Source organism: Pyxicephalus adspersus, chromosome 6 (assembly GCF_032062135.1).
Source record: "Pyxicephalus adspersus chromosome 6, UCB_Pads_2.0, whole genome shotgun sequence".
In the NCBI taxonomy this organism is placed as follows: domain Eukaryota; kingdom Metazoa; phylum Chordata; class Amphibia; order Anura; family Pyxicephalidae; genus Pyxicephalus; species Pyxicephalus adspersus.
The window spans coordinates 5,846,697-5,874,025 of NC_092863.1; the positions used below are offsets into that span (position 1 = coordinate 5,846,697).

Sequence of the window (27,329 nt, forward strand, 5' to 3'; positions counted from 1 at the left end):
CGTCTGTGGCACTTTAATTTTGCAGATTATGATGGGTACTGTAAGAAAATACAGCACTTTTTGCATAAATGTTGGCAGAGTAACTTTTGTGTTGTTAATCTGCATCTATCTATACATCCATACTATAGGATTATGTAGGTTGCTGACAGCACAATAGTAAATCATGCTTCATAAAATCCTAGTTGTTTTACTACTTGGCACTTAGGAGGTGAAAAATAATTTGCAACAGGTTTTTACAAAATAATGAAATTGGAATATCTGAAAGAATCGCATGACTGGTAAAATATTGTGAAAATATGATCAGAGCCAATATATCACATCACTTGTATACCATACCTATAGTTAAGACAGTATAATATTTAGACTCTGTTAAATTTTAATTGAGTTCTAGGAATCTCACAGCATTTTCTACAAAATTGATGGCAAATATAATGTAGAGGAAAGGCGCTAATGGTAATAGACGATAATGAATCTGTTTCATTTAGTTTTGGTGACTATGGGAACTGTTGCCCAGATCTAAACTTTAATAATAATAATAAGCCTGTCTTAAGAAGTAAAGCTGTCTGCTGAGCAGTAATGCGGAAAGTAAGACACACTAATTATATTAAGGAATGCTATGTTTTCTTTGACTTGCATATCTACAAATGGTACACTGCTTTTTGTAACAATATTGCAGAGTACCCTTTCTCCTGCACATCCATAATAATAAAAAAAAAACTCCCTTGTTTTAAAGGGGCTCAAAAAATTTTCATATCTGTTTGTGCCACTGTAAACTTAAGCTACGTACACACTTCCAATTATTATCGTTGGAAAACCAACGACGAACGATCCTGCACGATATCTACGAGCGATCGTATAGCACCGATCCTGCACATAGAGATAATGACACGATCGTTCGTAGATATTGTACACACAATAGATACGATCGTTTGAGCGATAGAGGAACTATGTGCACGACAGGAAAGTAAACGAACGTTCGTTCATTACGCATGCTCAGACCATGGACGATCAACGAACGATCGTACACACGAACGATGTTCAACGATCGTCGTCCAATCCGATCCGCCGGTCCGGTCGTTCGTTTCCAACGACTTTCCTCGTTCGTCGGCGTCGTTGGTTACTTTTTTACGAACGATTTTTTGCCCAATCGATCGTTCGTCGTTCATTTTGAACGATAAAAATTGGAAGTGTGTACGCACCTTTAGTTTCGAAATTTTATAATTGTTACAATTAAGAACTTGTATTGAAGCGTCAAGGAAGGTATCACTTACCCCTACTATGGTCAGATTTCCTCTCCCTTCCCATTATCTAAAAATAGGGTACGATGATAAATATTTTTCCCCAGTTATACAGACAACAGTGACACTATACCTTCATTTTATTAACAAAAGTTTAAAATAAAACTATGAATTTTTACTCGCATGTAAAAGAATGAACTGAAAAAACAAGTAGGGTAAATACGTTATTCAGTGTATAATACCTTTAGCCTAAACATTTTAGGCAAAAACTGAATAAATAGACTGCTTTTAGAGCTCACTAAAGGGGATCACACATTCAGCAGATGCATTTGTTTTTATGAAATAAGCCTATTTTTAATGTCTCATACCAAATTGGCCACATAATTGTGAAGGCAATAAAGAGATACCTTGCCCTAATAAATGCAAGTGCTGCTTCTCCAGGGACTGTATGCTGTACATGTCATTTAAGTTGTGACCCTTCATAAGTCAGGTCATGCTTCTAAAATGTTTAGCTATACAAAGCCATTTGAGGTTGTGTGTCTGTCATTACTCTTAATGATATGTCTGGCTGGGTCACATGACTGTGCTGCATATAGCTAATTAAACAAGCCGCAGTTACAATCCAAGAATACTCGTGGGACAGGTAAATTAAGCACAGAAGAAACCGTGTAACTAAGTGGGGATGAAGGCTTTGTTCTATTTTTAAAGTGTCTTGTTTTTAAAGCCTTCTCCCATGTAATTTAGAAAAACACTAGTTGTTCCAATGCAAACATTTTGAGACTACTACTCTATACTTAACAATAATGTATATATTATTAAGTCTTCTCAATACCTCATTTTTGTTAATCCAGTACTTCCCATATACCTATTGTCACTGTTGGCATACATACAGGTGTAAAATAATGTTGCCAGAAAAAAATAATTCTTCCTTTAAAGCATATGTTTTTAATTGGTATATAACAATTCTTTTATTTATTTTTTTCCTAAGATCGTACAAAAATCAACCATGTAGTATATATCATTATGATATATACTCAGTTTAACCAGTAAACAGAGTATAAGCAAAGTATAGGTTTTACTACTGAGCTCAGTAGCTCAAGATTTAGACAGCTAAATGAGTAACTGCATCTTAAAGTTCGGAGAAAAGTAAAAGTCAGCCGAAATAGTAGACATAAAGCAAAATTCTGTTGCTCTTTATCTATGGATGATCACCTGGTTTTCAGTAATGCACCATTTTTTGTTACTAGTATTAAATGTTCCAGGTTGTGTTTACGGTTATATTTTAGCTATGGCTATGACAAGAAAACATGCTGAAAAACAGAAATAAAACATCATGTAACCTGATTTTTTTTTTTTTTTTTTTTTTAAGAATTCTCTCTCTCTAAAGGAGTGCAAAATATAGTTAACCTCACATCAGGGTGAAAGGACCCTGTTTTTTTTAAATATATAGACCTGCCCTTTAAATGGGGGAAAAAATATGGGAGTGCATACATTTTATTCCAATCAAGCCTAACCAGAGGCTTTTTTTATTACAGCTTTTTTTATATATATATATATTATAGCAGCAAGTTTATGCTAGGTTGATGTCATTGTAACTGTTTTTCTTTAAATACATTCTAGAGAAACTAAGAGCAGCTGAAAATCAACAAAATCTCAATATTATAGTGCCTAAAGAATTGCAGATTTGAGGTAAGACCGTTAGTAGATGCTTAAAAGATAGTACTTCCCCAAAAATATATACATAAACCTTAGGAGCTGGTGCTGTTTAGTTGCATGGATGCCTTTATATTTCTAATATTGGTTTTATAGGCTAGAAAGGATACTCTTACATAGTAGGTTAGGTTGTAAAAATGACATGTCTATCAAGTTCAACCACAAGGGAAATAAACATATCCCAGGTATAAAACCCTATAAAACATAGTTGGTCCAGAGGAAGGCAAAAAAAACCCTGGTACAATTTGCTTCAACAGGGGAAAAAAATTCCTTCCTGATTCCATGAGGCAATCGGATGTTCCCTGGATCAGCAGTCTGTTATTTTTACTTTGAACCCTTAATCCCCAGTAATATTCTGTGCTTCTAGAAAAACATCCAGCTTTTCTTAAAGCACCCTATAGTAGTTGCTCAAACTACTTCCTGAAGGGGGCCGATTCCATATTTTCAAAGACCTTACAGTGACGAATCCCTTCCTTATCCGGAGCTTAAACTTCTTTTCCTCCAGACGCAAAGAGCGCCCCCTTGTTCTTTGTGATTATCTCAAAGTGAATAATTGGGAAGAGAGTTCTCTATATGGACCATTTATATATTTATACCGGGTGATCATATCCCCCCTTATACATCTCTTTTGTGAACTGGTGCCCAAAACTGGACTGCCTAGTCCAGATGTGGTCTGACCAATGCTTTGTATAGGGGCAGGATTATGTCTTTATATATTCTTTAGGGATATAGAGGGTCTTCATTGCAAACCTCACGCAAACATGTGATCTCTGCAGTCTATTCCTCTAATAATTTATAACTGCCAGCCACTAACTTTATCACATGATAAAAAAGTAGGGGATACTTTTGGCACACAATCATGTATTTACTGTATTGTATATGTTGATGAAATAGCTAAATAATTCACATATATTGTTATGATTATGTGTATGCATGACATCTTTATATTCCATGATGCTGATGTTAATTTAATATATTGCATTTATGATTATGTGCCAAAAGACCCCCCTGCTTTTTTCTATTTTTCTTCTTTTTGATATAATATAGTTTGAGGGATATTGATCACTTCCAGAACATGGCAAAGCTAAACAGGAGCAATGGAAGAGATTTACTACTTGATTACATCGTAATTCACAAATTGTTCCCTCATCTGCACCAAAATAGCACTGACAGCATGAAACCTGACCCGACCACTTCTTCATTATGTGTTTTGTTTAGAGTGAAAATCAGTCTCATCCCATCCACAGTGATAAATCTGTCACAGAGCTTTGCAATCTCTTGTACGTTGTGTCCAGAAACATGAGCACACATGTCACAAATACATTGTAAACCTACTGCATAAACATTGCTTTTACATAAAATCAGCCTAATTTGTGTAACATATACACTTAATCTTTTATAGGTACCATATCTACCCCCTGAGGCTACTTCTAAATGCTCATGCACGATCTAACAGCTGTCACTTTCAGACTTTTATGTTGGATTTTGCTTAGTGTTTTTACCTATTTTATAAGCTACTGTGATTTTGGGTCCCTGGATTGCTATTGGATTTGACTTTAGCAGTGCTCAAAACACTTGATTTGTATTTTAGATCCTATATACATTTTAACATATTTGTGTCATATCAAAAGCTTAAAAGATGAAAAAAGGACTTCTGCAGCTGAGCAATACTGAAAAATAAATGAAAACAGGGTAAAAATTATTTTTTTTTTGTTAAAAAATTAACATGGAAATGTAGAGTTTACTTCAGACCTAAACTCCATGCAGATATAAAAGACACAAAACAATGCACCATTATAATCAATAGGCCATCTAATGTTTATGTTTAAAATCAAAATACCTAAATGTACTCTGGACTCAGTCATTTATAATCAATGCACAGAAGGGATGTAGTTCAAAGGTGAAAATCAGTACATAAAGCCAATCAGTTCATGTGCTGAAATAGAAAAGACTGAATAGAGAAAATGCATAGTGATAGAGATTAAACTCATCACTGTTACTTTTCATTAAATTGTCCTGTCCCTGACAGAAGGGGGTCCAACAAAAAGAAATGAGTAGAAGCATGATGGGGTTCATACTGAAGACATCCACTGTTCCTTTTACCTGTTAGACTCACCTACACCTGTTGAGTCTCAGGGTGCCGCCATCTTCTTCCTTCCTCTTTTCCTAGTTGCAATTTTCGATAATTTTTTTTGGTTGGGCCAGGATGGCTCAACTCCTACGCAGGCACGTGGGAGTTCATTCAATCCCGACAACCACTGACCGCACCAGAAAATTGAAAGGCATATAATATAATAATGCCTCCTGCAGAAAGGACATTGCTTATCTCCTTCTGCAATAAAGCCTTGCCTTATCACAAATTATTTTTTTTTGTGTTGTGGTCTGTCTTGAATGTATCACAAAGAACAGTCGGGAAGTTTGTATGGTGGACTTCCCTCGGTGTCCTGAATTTACTTTTATAGTGATGACAGTCTTCTGTCTAATGTGCTTTTCATTGAGTGGCCAGATGTTGTCACAACATGTCTTTACTTGTTACTGCAGTCATAGTGTCGCTGAAATGTATGCGGCGTTCCTGTAAACAGTACATGGCTGTCCTACATTTTGCACGAGATCCTACTTCCCATGTCAATATACCTAGCAGCCATGGTGTTACTCTAATCCTCTTTTGTTTAATGCATGAAGAAACCAGAACCTACTAGAGAAAAAGAGGAATGCGCAAAAGTAAGTGTAAATTATACTTAAATGACATTGAGTGTAATTGTTGATTATTTGGACATCCTAAAACACTGGACACATGTACCTCTATGAAACCTAACCCCCCAACCCTCTATCTCAGATAAGATTTTATTGGTCACTTGTACATCTGTTATAATGAGCCTGATCCATTAAACATGGAATGGATCTGGTCCAGGATTAAAAACATTTGCCAACTAAAAGCAAATTAGTTTTAAGAAATCCATTCCAGTTTTGCTGGATCACACAGGATCTCCCATGATAGTAACTCTTTATATACAATAATTTTATTTGTGTGAATTGGCCCCTGGTTGCTAGGCCTTACCTGAATGGCTAAATTAGAAGTTGTTTATTTGCTCGGTGTAATATATATCCTAAAACTGGCACGCCCATAGGTTAGAGTTTTGTAGACTTGTTGTTTTGGGGACGTGCCATGAGCCAACCTGAAAGTCGTCCAAGAAGGAATTCAAATCTGTCAGCACTTGCACGAAGAATGCAGTTTTCTCTGTGCAAAGGAAACGTAGGAAGCATCTTGGTCACTCATCAGTCTCTCACTGACATTCAATTTACTGGTACGCAGTAAAGGGGAACTCCAGTTTGGGTTCCTAACCAAAACTTGGAAATGCAAGGCCATTGCCTGTAGATACCAAAAGACTTCTGTAACTTGTACTGGAAAATTACAAAAAAGAAATACTGTTAGGTTTGTGCAACAGCTCCAAAATTAAAATAAAAAAGTCAGGCCTTTTAGTGCCCAGTACCTCTATTTATTGATGAGTAATTAATCAACAACAACAGCAGCTGGTCCAGACTTGGATTAGCAAGCCCATCGATCCGGTCATATGTTGATCAACAACAAGGATCAGATCATCCTTACACCCCTGCCTGTCAAAGCCCAACCTGGGCAGGAAACTCCTGTGACTGATGGCTGCTAATGACCCAACCCAGCTGCTAAAATTTGTCCCGGTAATCCCAGTACAGGGGCACAAGCCAGGGGGGAGACAGGATTCGATGTCCTAGACTGTGGCATTAACTCTTGGTGCCCTGCTTGGGCACACTCTGCGGGCATGGAGAGCACAAGGTTTGAAGAAAAGATGCAAGCAGGCATCCTGATAACAGCCAGAAATCAGGGACTGTAGGGCGTTTGGGAGACAGGCCATACAGGCGTCCTTGTGTTTCTTTTAATTCTTCAGCTTTAAGAATGGGACGTATCTGAGGAGTCAGATCCAACAGTGACAGGTGTGTCTGGTGGCAATAACGCAACCCGGACTGTAAAGGATACTCTCTCCACCCACAGCATTGTACCCCGAGCACTGCTATGTCCCACTCCATATCAGATCAACAACATTAAGGACCAGGTCACTGCATCTTGCTGAATCTCTGGTACATTCTTACAGGTAACTGCACCATTTCTTTCTAATATTACTTATATTATGCATATTGATACTAGATTCTGTAGTCTGGAAATTGATGGTCAAAGAACGCTGGATTACAGACTGAAAATGCAGAAGCTGTTTTACTGTCCTTTTCTTTTTTTCATCAGATGTCAATCCCTCAGTTTTTGATTCAGTTATTGTTTTCCGAATAGCTTTACCTTTCTAATCATTATCACCAATAAGAAGGTTGTAAATGAAATGGAAAAAAAACAGTGATTTTTAATTTGCTTTTTGTTGACATAGTTGGACAAAACATATTGAAAAAAATGCATTTTCTTCTGGATTAATAGAAAATAATAAGGTATGTTTTCCTCTATAGACACAAAAAGAAGCACAAAAAGCCTTCCAGAGTGAAGGAAATCCCCTTTAACAAGTGTTTCCATTGGAAGATTTTTCCCTCTAATACTGTTCTGGGGAAAATGTGTGATTTTTCTTCACTTTTAGTCCCAGTGATACCAAAGCACATTCCCTAGAAAGAAACATAATATGTATATACACCTATTGTGCAGTGGATTCTTGCAATTCTTTGTATTGCATGTGTTTGTGAAAAAATAAAACAAAAATATTTGTTACTTCAACCAATCACTCAGCTGATTACTTTCATTTTATCCTACAACAGGTATTCTATATACTATAATTAGATTCATTGCTTTCAACTGTTCTTTATTGGTGGTGGTGGTGCTGGGGGGCCGGCTGTCCCTCTTTGGCTGTCCCACATTTTTATGATCATTCAGAAAGTTTGTATTAGATGTGTTACATTAAACCTTTCACCCAAACTCTGAACTATTTTATTTGGTAGTTTAGAAGGAACACATAGAGTAGACACCCAATGGGTGTTGCAATAGTCCGCAAGGTCAGGCCTGACCCATAAACACAAGTCAGTATGTCACTATGTACTACAGTAATCCAATGTGGCTTTTACATATACATACTTTTATATATTTACTTGATTTAAAACCATTAGCACTTGCTGATAAGAAAAAACGTATAAATTCCCTATTTAATGTACAGCGCTGCGTAATATGTTGGTGCTATATAATTCCTGTTTAATAATAATATTAGTCTGTCAATCCCTATTTAATGTACAGTGCTGCGTAATATGTTGGCGCTATATAAATCCTGTTTAATAATAATAATAATAATAATATAAATCTGATACGCAGGAAATGGGGGGACTGCTAGTTCTGATTCGAATCCACATTTATAAATAAAAACTTGCCATTTTATAATAGGCTTTGGTTGATGAATATTGAGGTTATAATTGGATCTCTCTAAGTCACTGTAAAAAGAAAGCAAATCTGTGGTTGTATAAGGTGAGAGCAGGGTACTATTACTATTACCAAGAACACTCTGCCATAGGCAGTGGGCTGGCTCCAGGGAATAGCAATGCAAAATCTAAATATTTTAAAGGACACATGTCAGATGTTAGCATTCCCAGTAAAATTATAATGCAAATTGCTTTTGGTAATGCCCATATGTAATGCTGAGCCTCCAAGATAGAAAGAACTGAAACCCGTTGAATAAAATGGGTAGACCAAGGAGAGTTGTGAGGGTATGAGCTATATAATACAGGATGTCCTCCAAATAAGAGCAGAGTAATCAATTTCTGTATGGGAGAAGTGTCTGTACAACTGTACAAGACTGAAGGAAGGGAAAGAACTTTTTTGAGCTGTTTACGTTTTAAATATATGCATTTACTTTATCCAGCATGTCTGCATGTTGTTATTCACACCACTGAAGGCCATGCAACTAACAGATTACTTGGAGCTTAATCTTCCCTCATAACCACAATTGCTTACTGCATGACATCATTAGATTTTAATAGTGTTTGGCCCCCTTAATGAAATACTTGGATAGCAATGTGTGAGCTTGAAGGTATGGTAATAGTGATGATTTAACAGGGAATCTTATGGTGTTTTATTGTATTTCTATTTAAGAAATGTAAATGGATATAACCCAATTACTAAATCTAATAAAAGCTTCAACTAATATCATTTTCAGTCTGTTTAGTTTAGACATTGGGGTACAGGGATAAAGACAGGAACTGCCTAAAGGAAGACTCTAATGGGAGTATTATTTGAAAGTAAATTGCAAATAAAAAAAATGCAGAAATGTAATTTAACATGGTAAAGGTTTTACAAGATTTTAGTAATTGTGTTTACTACTTTAAATCACCATCTTAGAATACACTTTTCATGGTCATTTTAGGGCCTCCACGGAGGCCCCAAATCAGTTCTGCACAAGGGCCCACTGTTATGCTATGTCCACCACTGACTGCTGTAGATGGTTTATATTCCCCATTGACCAAATTATTATTTTGTACAAACTAGGATCAAATCAAAGCGTTCTTTGCCCATGCTACAAAACTCCTATGCCAACATAAAAAGTTTTAAAGGTTTGAATCATCTTCATGAATATAGTTAAATGCAAAATTTTGCTTCAATGACAAACGTGTTAGGTCTTGCTATAACAAGACTACAATCTGACAATCAACTAAGAATGAACGCTGCTCCAATTTCCATTGTTTCTAAAGTTGTCCATCAGGAAACCCCTGTGGGATTCCCGCTATCTTCTGCAATTATGCTTGGAGTCCTCTCTTCTTCTGTGTCATGTTCTCAGGGCAGAGGGAGTCCCATATCTTGGCTGTGTGAGACTCATGCCACCTGAGCCAAGGATGAGGCGGTATCTCTGGCACAGTGCCCAGGTCCCAGAGGGCGAAAATCCTGATGTTCTATACTTAGATTGGGAACATGGTTTTGTCTGTGTGCCTGGCATACCAGCAGGAAGATCTCTGCTTAAGTAAACAGAGTGTAGACTAGTTGGTTGTATGGTTATAGAGGGTAGGAGTGCCCAGGAAGCATGGTTTATGGGGAGCTACATTGCACAATAGGTTAAGTGTATGGCCAGGTTGTAACATAATCTGTCTGCTATACATAGAGAACATTGATATTCACAATGCTGAGCAATTTAATTTGATACAGTGATATATACCAAAGGAGGACAGACTTCATTGACTTACAAAGGGTCCTATTTAAAATAAATTGAATGTATGGCCAAATCTCCCCATCAGGTAACAGACAGCAAAAAATAAACGAATATGGATTTCATGATATACTATTGATTACAGCACTACATTCATTTTGAGGCTATTATATCTTGGAATATTAGAAGACAAATGAAAAGCTCCTTCCAAAAATGTAAATTAGTGATTAAACTGGAAATATGCTGATCACATGAACCTCTAGCTGCCCCTTTTATTTCTTCGTAATTACGTGTCATGGTATTTGCAGTGAGTTTCATTGTAACACAAAGATCTAACATTAGGATGTTTTTGTTTCAGGGGGTAAAGTGAACAACAAAGTAATCCCACGGCTTCCACCAGAACAGCTGAGGATCAGAAGGGGATTCAGGGACCCCTAGGGACAGAGAAGACGCAGACGAAATTGGACAAGATCGACAGGAAAAGGCGTACAATTGCAGAACAAAAAAACAAATTAAAGTCAAAGGCCCCTTCTGGAGTGGCTATGGATCCTTCTTCTGAAACCAAGAAAAAAGAAGGGGAGATCAGTCAAATTAAGGAGGTGCATCCAACAACAGCTGTAGACAGGTAATACAGAGTGTCAAGTTAGGAGGATCAATCAACTCATGGCAAGACACTGTAGAATGGTTGAAAAGTCCATTTATTTGGACTTCGGCATAAATTAAATAGCATAAATAAATTCAGCTTTAAGTAAATGCCCCAAACGGTTGCAAAGTGTTTCTGCTTCAAAATCCATACAACATGGGCTGCTCAGTTCTGCTCCCTTCAGCATTACAGCTTGCACTCAGACTGACACACACATCGGGGGTATTGGTGCCACATACCTAGACTTTGGGGGACCTCCTAGGCTCTTAGCACCCCCTCCCAGCACCTAGGCTGCACACAACCTCACTAACTGGCCAACAGGCTACAACTTCCCCCTGATACAAAGGCAGGTGTCTTTATTAATGGCCGTGTACAACAGAGCCATCCTGGCCTGGAAAAAGGCAGGAATGTCTGACCCACCCATTCCTTCTAGGATGCTCCTGGCCTGGATCCCAGAAAAAAGTTGCAATTCTGCAGGAACACAATTGCTAACAGCCTTATCCAGGTCCTTTAATCTTTTTTCCAGGGGAAATAGTGGTAGATGATGCCAAATAACCTTTATTACTTAACCATACCACAAGAGGTACTCAAAGGGTTTGAAGTTAGTGTGAAAATGTCCTATTCAGGATAAAGCTATGATGCTACTATAACCAATCAAAAAGATGAACCAAAAATGTTAGGAGTACAAATCAGGGGCAGCTTGGATGGAAATCTAGTAACTTGACGGTATAGTAGCCTTTATCACATCAGTATGTTGTCAGAAAGCACAAAAATACAATGCCATTATGCAGGCCAGTGGTGCATTATCTATTTTTATACATTTAAAGAAGAGCATAAGTTCATTTCAAACCATTTTTGGTAGCGTTGGGGTTGGTTAGAATCCCTATCACCTTTCTTCAAATACTCTTTTTTCCTAAGCGACTTTATCAAATACATTCACTGTTTGCATTTAAAATTAACATTTAAGAATGCAGTAAAAAATAGAGAACAACATAAATTTGTGTATTTTATATCTGCCCATAGTTTTAGGGCTTATTCAAGTGACAAATCAGTGAACATTCGGAGAAGCAGTGTGCAGAGATTGATTTCCAGCTTAGTATCTGTTCCATCTCATGTACTTTTGCAATGGGACCCTCTCTGTTTTTTGGAGAGGCACAGAGCTTTACACCGAGTGATGAGATGTGGCAGAGCTCCATCTTCGTAGTTGGGAGATGCCGAATGCAAACTGAGAACCCCCGAGTTCAGAAGCTCCCAGGTTGCTTAGTTAGACACAAAATGTGCAAACTCTTCTTAGTGAATGCTTAGCTCAGCTTAATACCATCTAAGTATAGGTTTGCCTCAAGTAAAATACATTTTAATAACATTCATGGTTAAGTGTGTAATGGCTTCAGGAGATTATCAGGATAGAAGATATTTTTTATATAAAGGAGACGGAGAAAGGATCAGTAATTTTCAGTGCACATCTGACTTCTTTTCTTAGCAAACTGTATATATATATATATATATATATATATATATATATATATATATATATATATATATATATATATATATATATATATATATATATATATATATATATCTACTATTGTATCTATCATTATATACAGATATAATACATGTTGAAGTTGTACTCTTGAAATTATCCAACGTTTATATGAGGCTCTAATGCTAGATTAACATATACTTAACAAAAATTCATAGTCAAACTAATCAAAGCCTTGCTAATTCTCAGCTCTCTATAGCTAGCACACCACTCAGTTTTATTTCATTTGATCTCTAAGTATTCCACTGCTACTTAATTATAAAGCTCCTCACATATTGGCTGGGAAGATTTGCTTTCTAAAACCTGTACTGTACAATCTTATTTTTCTCTTTCTGAATGATCACTAATTGACTTCTGCAAGGAGACTGTAGTGGGATTTAGGAAATTCTTCTGCATCACAGAATGTAATTTTACTTACTGTGAACTAGCAGGAGAGTAGGCTAATACATTATATTAGTGTTTGGGATAAAGCTTGAGCTTTGAGTTCCCTTTGTACATAACATGGTTTTATATTCATCCAAGACTCTAGTATGCTAAATTATTCATATAAAAATCAATATTGGGAGTCCTGTGCTATTGCAGATTCAGCTATCTGCTCTCTTCTATGTTTCACTGGAGTACAAAATCCATGGCCTACATTTTACTGCCCATTCATAAAATATGGGCCATGGCAGAAGGAGCCCTGTCATTGAAGAAAAGCTGGTCATGTGACTTTGCAAGGTCATTAAACTGGGCTCTCCTGCTATTTTTATGTTTTGTTTCACTTCTATTGTGCTCCACTAGAGTTTTAAAGTAAATCCCTGTATTTTCAAAATGTGTACATTTTTACACCTCATTATAGGTCAGACAGTAAAACCAGTCAGAACAATGTTCCTTCTAAGAAAAACAAATCAACTCCACATGATGTCCAGCGCCCAAAGGTGAATCTGAAACTGGAGACTTGTACAAAGGAGACAAAACCTGACCAAAAACAACTACACTCTGGCACTCCAAATATATCAGACTCAAGTCCTGGGGTCAAGTTTGGTGTCCCACAAAGCCCTGGAGTGTTTGACCTACAGAGCCCCGTTGTCATCATTGGTGAAGATGTCTTCCAAATTATAGGTGTGTACAGGAAGGTAAAATACAAGTCCAGCAAAATTGCACATACACAACTAAAATGCATGTACAATAACTGTTCTGAGTGCAAAGAGCAGTGCTTTTGCAATTTACCTGGGCCTTTCCATGCAGTTCAGAAAGTCTTATGTTTCATCCAGTGGAAGGGCCAGTATGTGGTAAAAGGAATGTTGGCAACATATGGAGACCAATTAGCACCTAGCGGGGACACATTCAGAAACAAGGACTGCTTGCAAAAAAATATTAGAAAGATAGGCACATAGCCCACATAAACCCACCCCGAAATATGCTGACATATCAACTTGAAACAAAAGAAAATCATTCCACCTGAACGCCCACCAAGCCTGGCCATGGTAGACCTAGCCTAGACATTTCCTAAGAACACCCCTAATTCATCAAAACTTGTAACCATTTGGTAGTATGCAAAATCCTCTAAATGTTTTCTATGTGCCTAAAGCTCACATGCTTCTTGTTTTTCGACAGACGACTGTCCTCCTCCCCTGGCCCCTTTCCCTCATCGATTTGTATCTCTTCGGACTGAAAATATAACAAATGTGTATGACCTAAACATGGATGACATTCTTGGCGGGTAAGATAAACCAATGTGCTTGGCAGCTGAGCTGGCAAAATGAAAGAAGCAAACAAAATGTTTAAATAAACTAACCTTTCAGGTTTTTAGCTGAGCAGCCTGATCTGTTCTCATTAGCAGTTGGTTGTTAAGTAATGGCTGTCATGGCCTATTGCTAAACATCTGAGATGATCATACATGATCATCTTTGGCAATGTAAAACACCACTGTAAGTAGTCTGAAGCCCTGAATTAGATGTCTATTCTTTGAGTGATATTAAAATTAATGTACAACCCCTTTGAGGTTTACGTGATATGGTGCCTTCTACAAAGCATCTTAGATATTTCAGTTTTTTTACACATTGTAATGTTGTTGGACTGCAATATAATAGAATTTCATTGGATGCAGCATTTATATAGGCTGTGCAAAGATCTATGGCCAGCTTTCATTTGCCACGACCAATTTTCTTTGATAGAAGGGTAGGGTTTGTTACTTTAAAGATTTTTAGATTAAAGTTACAGTTAGTTGATTTGACTCAAAACTCTTGCAAGGAAAGAAATACTGATTGTAAAGCTTTTCTTTAAAGTTAGTTAAATTTTCGGGAAACTATCTCCCAGCTGGTATAGAAACTTATTGCAATAACCTCAAGAAGAGCTGCAGTCTTCTGTAGTTTTGGACTGACCTGCTTGATCTGCTTCTTGCACTCCTTATGCAGTCCAAGACTGGTGCAGACAAAAAACAAAATCATACTTTTTGCAACTTTGTTCTTAGCAAAAATGCACCTTTTTGTAACACCAGCACTGTATGAAAAACACAACCATTTAAACATTTTTTGGAAGACCTAAAGTAAGCAGGTGTACAGATATTGTCACTTGTATGGAATGTGATATATATTAATGTCCATTCTGCATTTAAGGGGGCGTTTTGGTGAGGTCCACATCTGCACGGAGAAGGCAACTGGTATGCAACTTGTAGCTAAGGTTTTGAAAGTCCAGAATGAAAAAGATAAGGTAAATGTGAAAGGCATAAATAGTTCATTTCAAAATATCATTCTTTTATATGTAATCTTGCTTCTTGTAATATGTGTTATCTGTTTGTCGCTCTGCCTCTTGTTATCTCTATGTTGCTTTATCTTTTATTTTCCCCATATCTCACCCCCATATCCATTCTACTTATTGTTCCCCTTTCTTTTCTCTGGTCTCAAGTTTTTGTCCTTTCTTCTTCTCCGCTTTACTCTCTCATTATCTATTTGCCTCTTCTTGCTTGCCCTCTCCACTTAACATTCCTATTCCCTCATTTTACTCCACTCCTCTCATTCTGTACTCCACTCCTATTTTTTCTATATCACTCCCATATATATATACTATACAAACACCTTCACACGTTTTTGCTTTTCCTTCTTCCCTAGTTTCTCATATTTCTTACTTTTTTAGTATCACTTTCCTTTTTTTCCCACCACCCTCCTTTTCTCTCTGCAGGAAATGGCTCTGAATGAGATAAATGTAATGAACCAGTTGGATCACCGGAATCTTATCCAGATGTTCGATGCTATTGAAACCCCCAATGAGATTTTCTTATTGCTGGAATAGTAAGTTCTGCTGTTTTTTTTTTTCTTCTATTCTTTCTATTTCACATCCTTGCTAAACATAACTACTGTTTTGGACTACTAGAAGTCAGTGGTATGCTGTTTTTATAGCAACCATTTTTTTATAGGAATAAGCAAAAACCCCAGGAACAAAATGCAGACTCTTAAACTCCCCTTTTTAAGACCAAGAGCCTGATTTATAAAAGTTTTCTGGAGAGGATACACTTTCATTAGTGAAGCTGGGTAATTCAGCAAACCTGGAATAGATTTCCTAAAAGCCATTAGCTATTTGTTAGCAAATGTTTTCAATTCTGGACCAGATCCATGCCAGGTTTGCTGGATCACCCAACTTCACTGATAAAAGTGTATTCTCTCCCACACTGGAGAGCTTTAATAAATCAGGGCCCAAGTCTTTAACTTGTGCTGTCTTCACACTGCTGTTATAAATAAAATCGGGATTATCATTTTTTTTTTTTTAGTAAACCTAGCAAGCTTTGTAAATGGTCAAATGGCTAAACACTGAAATAAAATTGTTGTGCATTACCTCTGTATTGTATGAATAAAGACAATATTGTATGAGCATTGTAAGATAATCTGCTGTGGAGCTTGGGCTTTTTTACTTCAATGGAACAACAGTAGTTGTGGGTACATTGCATACAGGTGGAAAATCATTCTACAATAATATTGTGCATTTTTGCTAATAGGAATAAGCAAAAGGATAACCATATCAGTCTCTGAAGATTAGGGAAAATAGTTCTGTAACTTTCAGAAGCTGATAGACAGAAAACAGCCCTTATATTTGTACCTCCTTATTGTTTTTGACTATTTTTTCTAGAGTTCAGTCTTAAATTATTAAAATTTTACTTTTGAATAAAGCAGGGAAAGATTAGGACCTCTTTGTTGGTCCTCTGATGACACCATGACAAGAATGAGGAGAATAGATGTCACCAGGACAAAGATCCTTAACAGAAAAGGGCACGTCAGGGCCTTTTTCTGTTTTTTATCTTTGTACAGTACTGGGATGTTGCTGTCAGCACAGTAAGTGATAGAAAGTTTGTTATCTTATGATAATATTATTATTAATTTATTTATATTCCTTTTATTTTTCCCCCAACTTCTTTTATTTTTCTTACGTTCCTGGATCCTTTTCTACTTTCCTGTGAATTTTGTATGTCTGATCCAAACACAGCGTGGGTGGAGGGGAGCTTTTTGAAAGGATCATCGATGACAGCTATCAACTAATGGAAGTGGACGCTATGGTTTTTGTGCGCCAAATATGTGAGGGCATATTCTACATGCATCAGATGTACGTGCTGCACCTGGACTTGAAGGTAATTCTGTGTCATCGAAAGATGGAGATGGTAGAGCTGGCTAACTATGTAGGAAGGGAAATGCTGACTTACTGGGCATGCCAATCTAAATATACATCTACTGTTGAGAGGTCTAATTCTGGAGAAATAAAGCAGAAGTTATACGTAAATAGGGTTTCAAAAATAGCAGTTTAAAAAATCCAAACAATACAAATCAAACAAGGGAAAAACACTACCTTCTTAAACCCAGTGTTTCTCCTAGTATTCATGCTGACTGCTAATTCCCTACAATTCCTGGTGCTATAATTTCTAAAATGCCTGAGTGTGTTCCCAGGTTTTAATACCTCCTGCTCTTGTGAGGTCAATGCTGAAGCATAGTAGGAAATTTGCACTAAACATCATCGTGCCTCTCAGAAGCACTGCAAATTTAGCTCCAAGGGATAATATATATTTAGGTTTGGATAAACCTAGGAAGACTTTTTTACTAGCTGTTTGGACATTATCAGCTACGTGGCCTGTTTTCCCCAGCAGACATAACCTTGTTTGCAAATATCCATTTTAGTCTCATTTGGATAAAGCCATTGTATTTAGAGATATTACAAAACTGTAAACAATTGTAACATAATTTTTTCCCACATTATGTTGCATTAAACATAAAACTTTCTTAGACATACCACAGAAAACTTTATAGTAATGTGGGAAACTATTTAATGGGTCTAGTATACGCTACAAAAAAACAGCTACCTTAGCTATATGCTCTTCGTGATTTCTGTCTACAGCAGAGGTGTGTGGCTTTATTTTGGTTTTATTTCATCTGATAGACATTCTGTGATTGCTGCTTGGTAAACTGCACAGTTAATGTTACTGGTAAGTACATAAAAGTTCATTTCATCCATCTATAGGATGTTGCCTAATTACTGAACTGAATTAGACAAGTGGAAAAAGCAGTTTTCACATTTAATACCCTCTGTGGTGTTTTACAGAGCAGGTCTCCTCTTTCATCCAGTTCTCGCTGTCAGATACATATTGATATATTGCTCCAGCTATGTTTGTGCAACTTTCCAGAGTGGCATATTTATAGGAGCCTATGAGAATATCAGTGTCCAAATCCCCAAGGCTTAGGTGGAGGGATCAGACAAGTCTGCTTACAGAAGCAGTGACCTATAACCTTTTACAGCCTCACAGAAAGTTTTTGTGCCTAGTAACTAAGGAATGAGTAGAGATTTGGTCAGAAGAGAGGACATATATATTAACTGCACACGTTGTGCTTGGACAGCTCTTATTATCAGAGCACCCCCAAGTCTAAACAGTAGTCGGTCAGATCAGATAACATGCGACACTGGTATAGTATCAGATTAGTGTCCAGTTGCCCAGCTGCTGCCCACTAGAGAGACGATCGGGGCTGTTAGAAATCCGAGGGATGACGTCCCTGCCCTTTCCAAATTGGCTCAGACTGGCACACAAAAGATACCAGCGGTGGATGCCTTGGCAGGCTTTACAGTGGTTTTGCATTGGAAAACATTACACTATACTAGAATGCAATCTCATTGCTCCCTCTGTATTTAAATATAGTTTATAGTATATTCCACCTCTGTATTTAACTATAGCCTTTTTAAAAATTGGATCATTTTAAAGAAAGCTTTAACAAAATTGTGCATTCACAAAAAAATGGTGTCTGTGAAAAGGGTAAATAGTTGTCAGCCCTGCCATCCATTTAGGCAAATTTTACTTGGCTGAAGCTTTCTTTTACCTAGCAATAGCAGGGGATACACATGGGCAGAGTTTGATTTGACAATTCTATTCCTAATTATGCACAATAAAATTATAGTGGTTGACATAACTCATTAGGGTTCATGTAGCTTATGTAACTTAATAAATAGTGTTGGGCAGTGTAATAAATAGATCTAGAATACTTAAAATGATAGTCAAATGCAGCCCCTTAATGGAATGGGAAAAGTAATAGAGTGACAGATTGTTCCAAGTTTTTAATTAAATGATGTGTGTTCCAAATCCTCCTTTAAAAACCTCTAGGTATTTTTAGCCTGTGGCCCCTGCAGTCTGATCTTATGGATCTTTAGGCAACAAAAAGTAGAGAAACGTTTTCTGCTGCCCACTGAACTTCATAAAGCTGTGGGCAAGGAACACCAGTAATGCCTAGGATCTTGCTGCAGCTTGTCTTTACCCAATGACCTTGCTTTGTTCTGTTCTTTGTCTCTGTTTGGAAATGGCTATCCTGGCAAAATTTTGCTTTTGCATCTCAGGAGCCTCCAGCAAGGAGAACTTTGAGGTTCACAGTAGTGACACCACCACTCATCTCCCTCCTGAAACCAGCATTCAGAGGCAGCAGAGCACTGGATGATCTCGAAGTACAGATAAAACGCTGTAGGAGTTGACAAAGGAGTGCCTAGGAACTATTGCATGCTAAAAAGTAGCTGTTCTCCATAACATAGCAAAGCTTTTGTTTTTGAGTTGATGTACACTTGTGATACCTGTGGTTTATAACTCACTGTGAAGATTTAGAGATAAACCAATTAGACATAATAGATATAAATTGATCTACTTTTATTAAAATATGTTTTATTGGAAATATGAAAATTTCAGCTGTTATCTTACTCTTTCCTGCCCTTCCAACAGCCAGAAAATATTGTCTGTGTGTCTCCTATCAGCCATATGGTGAAGATCATAGACTTTGGGCTGGCTCGAAGGTGTGATGAATGTAAATTTCTTATGCTTGTTTTGTTTTTATCTGTGTGTGGATTTCTATATTCCTGCATCTTGCATACACCTTTTAAAATGCGCCTGTAGTTACATGGTATATAAGTAGTGTACACAGTTCCAATCATCTCTTAGAGCCCTGAAACCTGGGCTGCTTTATATTGCAAATGTTTACTTTACATAGGAAAATATACCTCTGCCATGGTCCTTCACTTCTCTGCACATGATTTTTAGCCCTTCAATGGATAGCCCAATGGTGAGTCATGTGAAAGGAAGAAGGGAAAAGAAAAATTTTCTAGCTAGGGTAATATTTGTATAATTGAGCACCATCATAAATACTGAGCATATTTATAAGAAAGACTAGCACTGCTTGGTAATCTTGCAATCTTTGCAGCTGTATTACATAAAACTGCATTGCCCATAACAGTAATTTTGAAGCTAAATTTGTTTATTTAGCAAAAGAAATCTGTAAGGTGTACTACTCATGCATAATCAGTCAAAAAATGTTTGTCTCTTACTAATCAGCCTGCCGTGTAGTGAAATTAGATTGGTTGCTCATCCGTGCTCTGCATTTATTCTCTGCTAAATTTGTGTTTCATCCAGGTACAAGCCACAGAACAAGCTGAAAGTCTCTTTTGGGACACCGGAATTCTTGTCTCCAGAAGTGATTAATTTCGATCATGTCTCTTTCCCAACAGACATGTGGAGCGTTGGTGTCATCACATACATGATGTAATATTGAACAGTGTGGTTTTGTGTACAGATTATTGTACTTAATGACCATTAAATGCAAATTGTTGCCTTCATTTTTCTGTAGTGTTTAGCTCAGTGTTAAGAATATAAAGGTCTGCAGCTGAATTAGCTAGAATACAGAGCACAATTGCTACACCTCATAGGTCTAACATTTACTTGAGATTGCTGCTTTTAATAAAGGATCAAAATTTAAAATGTAAATATTAGTGCAGTATAAGTGAAGCATGGTCGGCAGCATGAGGAATTCTATATGCCCTGGATGTTTTAAAATCGAGATCTCCCAGTTATAAATTGAATATATTTCCCTGTTTTGTGAAAGCGTTATGTGTTTCAGCTCTTTTACTTCCTCCTTTACATTAAAACTTAATGCAATGCAGGAAATTGTCAAAGGTCACCTTGGGGTCCACAGACCAATTCAAGGCTTTGGCACAGTTGCTATCTAGGAGTTATCTGTGTTTTAAAAATAAATGTGTTTTTCAAATTTCCATCCTACATAAGAATTTGTGATTAGAAATAATTTTTGACTGTTTGTAGCCTGGGAAACTGTTTTGTAAACTAAAGCGTGTTTGTTAGAAATGAATGGCATACCTTTGGCATAAGACTGGATGGTTGATAATTATGTGTAGTCCATTTAAATGTACTCTTGCAAGTCCAGGCTTCTGTCCTGTCTCCAGTCAATAACACTTCCTGTATTCATAGGGTCAGTGGTTTGTCCCCGTTCTTGGGAGATAACGATGCAGAGACCATGAACGCTATATTGGCAGGTGACCCAGGATTTGAAGAAGAACCTTTTGAACAGGTATCAGAAGAAGCTAAAGATTTTATATCCAATCTGCTGGTCAAAGAAAAGGGGTAAGAACCATTTGAGGTTTTGCATTTAAAATGGGCCATCTGCAGCTTCCAAACAAATATCATGGCTGCTTAGGATCCATGAAGCTTGATGTCTCCTAGGCAGCACTAGAATTATTCACTGTAATAACACAGCTCAACAAAAAAAAATTTTTTCACCTGTCAAGGATTTTTTAATATATTTAGTGTATTTCAGGTATATTCAATCAGTTTAATTGAATTGGCTCTAGTTCTTGTGATACATGAATCAGAATAGACTGATTTTACCAACAACAAATGTTAACACAGCATATTATTATCAATCTTTATTTACACCAATATTTTGCATTTTATATATTAAATGTAGCATTATTTTCAAGGAACTTTCATTTGCCTTCTTTTTATTCATCCATTTTCTTTTTTTTACAGAAATACTCTTCAGAGTTCTTAAAGAAGAAGTTGTGGAAATGGCCCTAATGTATTTTGCTACATTTGTGGTGAATATTCTCAGCAAAAACAGAGAAGAAGCAATACAGAATTTGAGAAACAAGCATATCTTGCATATTTTTGTATTAACCTCCCTAGCGGTATATTTCTTTCCGGTTTTATATGTCTAAAAGCGGTACATTTTACCTGAAAAAGCGGTATGGTTTTTTATGAAAATGTATTTTACAGTATAATATAATAGTATGAGTATAATAAAGTTTGAAATACAAAATCATGTAAAAACAATAAATTAAATACATTTAAATATTTTTTTATTAATTTATTTTTAATTTTTTTAATTAAAAAAAGAATAAAATTATACTTATATTATTATATTATACTACCGAGGAACTCCCTCGGTGACTCATCTTGTGCAGAAGTCGCCGGAGGATGAAGGAAGAAGACAGTGATCGTGGCGATGGACAACGCAGGACCCCGGCGGATCAGGTAAGGGCTGTATGTACTAACCTTTCCATAGGTTTACCTACTTTTTTCTACCCCGAGTCACACTCAGGGTTACCGCTAGGAAAAGTTAAATTGGGGGACTAAGATAAGTATTGGGCTCCCCATATGGTTTGTAAAACTTGTGTAGAGTGTTTACGTCAGTGGAAAAATGAAAAACTGAACAGTTTGAAATTTGGTGTACCTATAGTATGGCGAGAGCCCAAAAATCATCATAATGATTATTTTTGTGCCGTGAATGTAAAAGGTTTCAATCGTTACAAGAAAAACAAATGGGAGTACCCTGATTTTGAATCAGCAAGACGACATGTGCCGCATGGTGCCCATGCCAGTGATCAGTACACATCTGAACTTTTAGCATCCAGGCTAAAAGAAAAGAACTGTCTGACAATGGAAGTTAAAATAAAGGTTTATAGGACAAGAGAGGTGACACTCCTACCATATTTCAGTGAAGATGGAGACTTTGTGTACTGTTGTAACATCGCTGGACTACTAGCCCATATGGGAGTACCAGAATACCAAGCAGAAGACTGGCAGCTTCTCATAGACCGTTCCACTTAAAGTTTTAAATCTGTTTTACTGCAATGGCAACTGCTATGCATCAATTCCAATTGGTCGCTCAACAAAACCTAAAGAAGAATACTAAAATATCATATATATTTATATATATATATATATATATATATTATACCGAAAGCTTTGCTATCATGAACACCAATGGTCCATATGTGTTGATTTAAAAATCGTGAACTTCCTACTTGGACACAAAGTGGATATACAACGTACCCATGTTTCATCTGCTTGTGGGATAATACAGCAAAGCAGGATCACTGGAAAAAAGTGACATGGCCTCCAAGGGAAAACATGAAAAAAGGTGCAGCAAACATCATTAACGAGCCAAGGGTTAACAAAGAAAAAATAATTCTCCCTCCACTACACATAAAGTTGGGATTAATGAAGCAATTTGATATAGATCTGAACAAGGATGGGTATTGCTTCAAATAAACTTATAGATTCTTCCCTGGATTGAGTACTGAAAAACTAAAAGCAGGAATCTTTGATGGACCCCAGATTCGGAAACTGATAAATGATTCAATCTTCACAAGTAACATGACTAATACTGAAGCTTCTGCCTGGCACAGCTAAGTCATGGTTGTCAAAAACTTCTTGGGTAACCATAAAGCATAAAATTATGAAGAACTGGTAAAATACTTGCTCTTAAACTTTAAAAATTTGGGTGCTACCATGAGCGTAAAGGTACACTATCTCCATAGCCATTTGCAAAAATTTTCACAAAACCTTGGCGATTTCAGTGAGGAACAAGAGGAGAGGTTCCATGAAGATATAAAGGTGATGGAAGAAAGGTATCAGGCCAGATGGAATAGACACATGATGGCAGACTACTGCTGGAGCCTTCAATGTGATTGTCCTGATCATCAGCATAAAAGGAAATCATACAAACTGAGTTTTTCAATTACTTCTTTGTGATTAGTTCTGTAAATACACTGAATAAAGAATATATTGACTTTGAGTATTTCAAAAATTTAATATTGTATATGTAGGCATATCTAGTTGATTTTGCTTAATTTTCATGTTTCATTAGTTTTCTATGAGGTTATTATTGAGGTCATTATTTCAAAAACTAGAGCCAATCTAGCAAAACCAATATCATATTTGGAATGTGTGCATCAAACATAACCTAAAATGACTTTAATCTGTTTGGCAAGAAAATGTTTGTTGACCAGTGTAATATATGCAGGTATGCACAAATTATATAGGTATGCAGAAAAGAGCTGTGCATATCTCAAACCTCTAGCAGCTCATTAGCTACAAGTCCTAGCAGGTTTTCACAATTAGCTTATACAGCAAGCTTCACAGTTTATTTATTATACCAGTCCATGTTTTGTCTAAAATTATATTTTTTTTCCAGTGGGAGGATGAGTGCTGCTCAGTGTCTGAAACATCCCTGGCTCAATGACCTTGCTAGAAAGGCCAAACTTTGTAACCGTCTCCTAAAGTCACAGATTGAATTGCGAAAATACATGATGAGGAGACGATGGAAGGTGAGATAGTTATAATGCTTTCAAGTTTTCTTTGTCTTCAGGATTCATTCAGTATCCTATAGGTTTAAACCATGTTATATCTTGCTACAAAATCAACTGCCTATATTCATCCAAATTTTACAGCCATCCATCTTAATTACCTATGGCTTGATACATTAAAACTGATCACACACATTTACACATTTTATACTTTTCCATTATGACCCAAAACTCGAAAACTTGTAACCTGAGCACATCCATTACAAACCTTTTCCTTTCCATCTTGATTCATACAACTCACTCTCTTCCATTTTTATCCATTCCTACTCCACACTTACCCATCTGGACATTTGTATTACCAACCAAGCAACTGTGATCTTGATTGATTAAACTCCTAACCTTACAAACCTCAATTATATCTTGCTAAAGTTGACTGAAACCAAACAGCTTTTTAACACCTTAATCTTTTTTCAAAATAATGTTGTCAAACTTTTCCTTTAAATGACTGCTTCCCATAATAATTATAAATAAAACACTCACAACACCCTCAAATTGGCACAGCAGGTTTGCAGACCTAGGAACTAAGAGCAAACATGTTGGGTATCCCTCATAAAGGGTCAGCAGGTGTTCAAACTTGAGAAGTGCAGAGGTATTACCAATAGTCACCAAAAGTGACTGTAAAAAGGTTTAGTTTAATTTAAGTACCAATTTTGCTCAGACAGATTTCTAATTTGCCTCCTTCATTCTGCAGACTTCTGTAACCCAAGCAAACCTTAATGATAGGAAACATATTCTATTACAGAGGTCAACAAATTAGTTTTGATAATCATCAGAAACCACAGCAAACTTTTCTAAATCAGTTTTTCAAAAACTAGACCTGCTAGAGAAAACTGAACATAGATTTGAAATCTGCATCAAAAATACTGCATAGCCCACATAAAATTATCTGATAAAAATGACCTGATGAATGTTGACCTGTGTTATTATTCAGTTATCAGTAGTAGTGTGTTATTTTTCATATCAGTAGTATACATTTTCTGAATTTTTTCTGCCCAGCATAGAAGTCTTTTCCCACCTTATTTCTAACCCCATTGTAATGTTATATTAATTACTTTTTCTAACAAACATTGATAAACCTCTTTTGTGTCGCCAACAGAAAAACATCTTTGCAGTGGCCGCAGCAAACAGGTTTCTGAAGAGTGGGAGTACAAGCTGTCTCACCTGACTGTCAAAATAAATATTGGATGCAACCTTTTTTATAGCCATAAAGGCAGCCTGACCCATCTTTTGCCTTTGTTGAACTTGCAGTATTTTGGACTGGCCTCAAAAGGTTATGTAGTTTTAGAGTTCTAAATTATTAATTTAGTTGGGCAAAGAAATTGTTTAACGGCATTGACGAACCTGTCCTGAAATGTACTTAAAAATACCTCAGAAAACCTACTATGTGACCCCTTGTTGGTTCCAAAGTGCCTTAAACATTTTCAAGAATCATACCGGTATCCCCCCTATGAGCACCATGACACAAGAAATGCAAATAAAGTTGTTTCATAATCCCTTTACAGTGAAGTAGATATGTCCAGTCTTTAATTGGTGACAGATGTAAAGGACCGTGCAGCAAAATCAAAAATCCTTAAATAGCTTTAATACAAAGCTTTACATTTGTCTGCCAGCCTGCTAGGTTGTCTCTTGACAAATATGCATATTGTACAGCTTTTGAGATTGTTTACCTGACATATTGGCTATTTACTTTACTATTTTGTATTTGGCAGTCCATGTTGCTGGTCAGCTAAGATTGCTAATTAAAAAACCGTAAAGTAAAAAGCAGCAACTCCACTGCGTCCTTAATTTGATTGTCAAGAAACAACTTGCACACATGTTATGTTTACTTGAAAGCAAGAGAGTTTTACAGCTCAGTGAAGAGCCCTCTTTAATAAGCCATAAATCAACTTTACAAGATAACATTTCTTTTTTTACATTTGCTTTGTCACAGGCGTCATAGTTTTCTAGTGGGCTGTCTGTGGGTCTTGCTTGAATTGTGGGCCTTCCTATCTTTAGTTGTGGCTCTGTGTGATAAAATATTTGCTCCTCATGGAGATGTTGTTTAGAATCTTATAGAAGGATTCCAATGACTATGTTTAGGGTTAGGAATGTTTTTTTTTTTAAAACTTGTTATAGTAAACCATGGCAGAATCGCCTTTACTATCTTTTTAAGTGTATGTGTGGTCATTTTTTTGGGTGGAATAGAGAAAGGTTAAATATATTTTTTTATAATCTGATCCTATTTGGGATATTTTTCTTCACTTCCTGTGTTGGAGGCAGAACAAGTCACCAGTAAGTCACAAAACATATATACAATTTTAGGGAATATCCCTTTGAGACAATTGTGTTACATGAACAGGGTCACCACTGTAAGATTTATCCGTAACTCTTGGTCTAGTGACAACTGCAAGGGCAATTTCAGATCTGTGGTAAAAATGAGTGGCAGCAATTGGGAACCATTTTTTGCACATGGCTGTGACAGATTGTGGCACAGTTCCACAGAACCACACCATGACCACAACCACATGCAAATGTGTTGCCTGTAGAGCTGCAAACAGGAGCAGGACTTTGCTATGCACCTAGGAGCAGCTAACCACATTGACCACATTGTGTGATAGGTATATACACACAATTACACACTGTAAGCCTTTAATTAGATTTCAGTCTTTATCACTCCAAATAACAGCAACTTCATTTCCCAAATTAGCTAAAGGCTCTTTTTTGCAAATTGTCATAAGAAAAGTTAATTTTACATTTTGGCATACTGAATGTACACGAATATCTGTAAATGGGTGACTCAAATATTTTATAGTTAGTTCATTGTTTTTTCTTTCTGACCACTAAAGTAACTTGATGTAGTTTATATTTTAAATACAAATCTGTGATTAAATATTCAATATAAATAATGAATTGGATTGAAAGATTGCATAAATCATGTTGTGAGTGGCATCTGAAATATGAGATGCTTGACAATTGCCAGTTCACTGCCAATTATTTATTACTGTAAAACATGAAGATTGTACAGCATTTGCAAAATAAATGGGCATTTATGTATAGAATATCATGGTCTGTTTGTTTTTTAGATATACTTTTTACATTGTTAGAACAGCGAAGGACAAACGACAGGTAGGGAAAAT

The 27,329-nt window shown here is 36.6% G+C and overlaps 1 protein-coding gene across 1 annotated transcript; it reads left to right on the forward strand.

The window, feature by feature from the left end:
• The first annotated feature begins 6,763 nt into the window (after window positions 1-6,763).
• MYLK2 (myosin light chain kinase 2) lies at window positions 6,764-27,251 on the forward strand. The gene is made up of 12 exons (XM_072414283.1): window positions 6,764-7,078; window positions 10,458-10,724; window positions 13,130-13,392; window positions 13,888-13,993; window positions 14,889-14,982; window positions 15,451-15,560; window positions 16,747-16,888; window positions 19,502-19,572; window positions 20,186-20,314; window positions 21,035-21,187; window positions 24,042-24,174; window positions 25,310-27,251. The coding sequence occupies exons 2-12, from the start codon at window positions 10,642-10,644 to the stop codon at window positions 25,376-25,378; spliced, it is 1,353 nt and encodes a 450-aa protein (XP_072270384.1). The 5' UTR covers window positions 6,764-7,078; window positions 10,458-10,641; the 3' UTR covers window positions 25,379-27,251.
• Window positions 27,252-27,329: the final 78 nt, after the last annotated feature.

Excerpts from the sequence above, each read along its gene's own strand:
- MYLK2 (XM_072414283.1), top strand. The coding sequence starts at position 10,642 with ATGGATCCTTCTTCTGAAACCAAGAAAAAAGAAGGGGAGATCAGTCAA. Across the intron at positions 13,994-14,888 it reads ATGGATGACATTCTTGGCGG|GGGGCGTTTTGGTGAGGTCC; the intron begins GTAAGATAAACC and ends TCTGCATTTAAG. Across the intron at positions 16,889-19,501 it reads TGCTGCACCTGGACTTGAAG|CCAGAAAATATTGTCTGTGT; the intron begins GTAATTCTGTGT and ends CCCTTCCAACAG.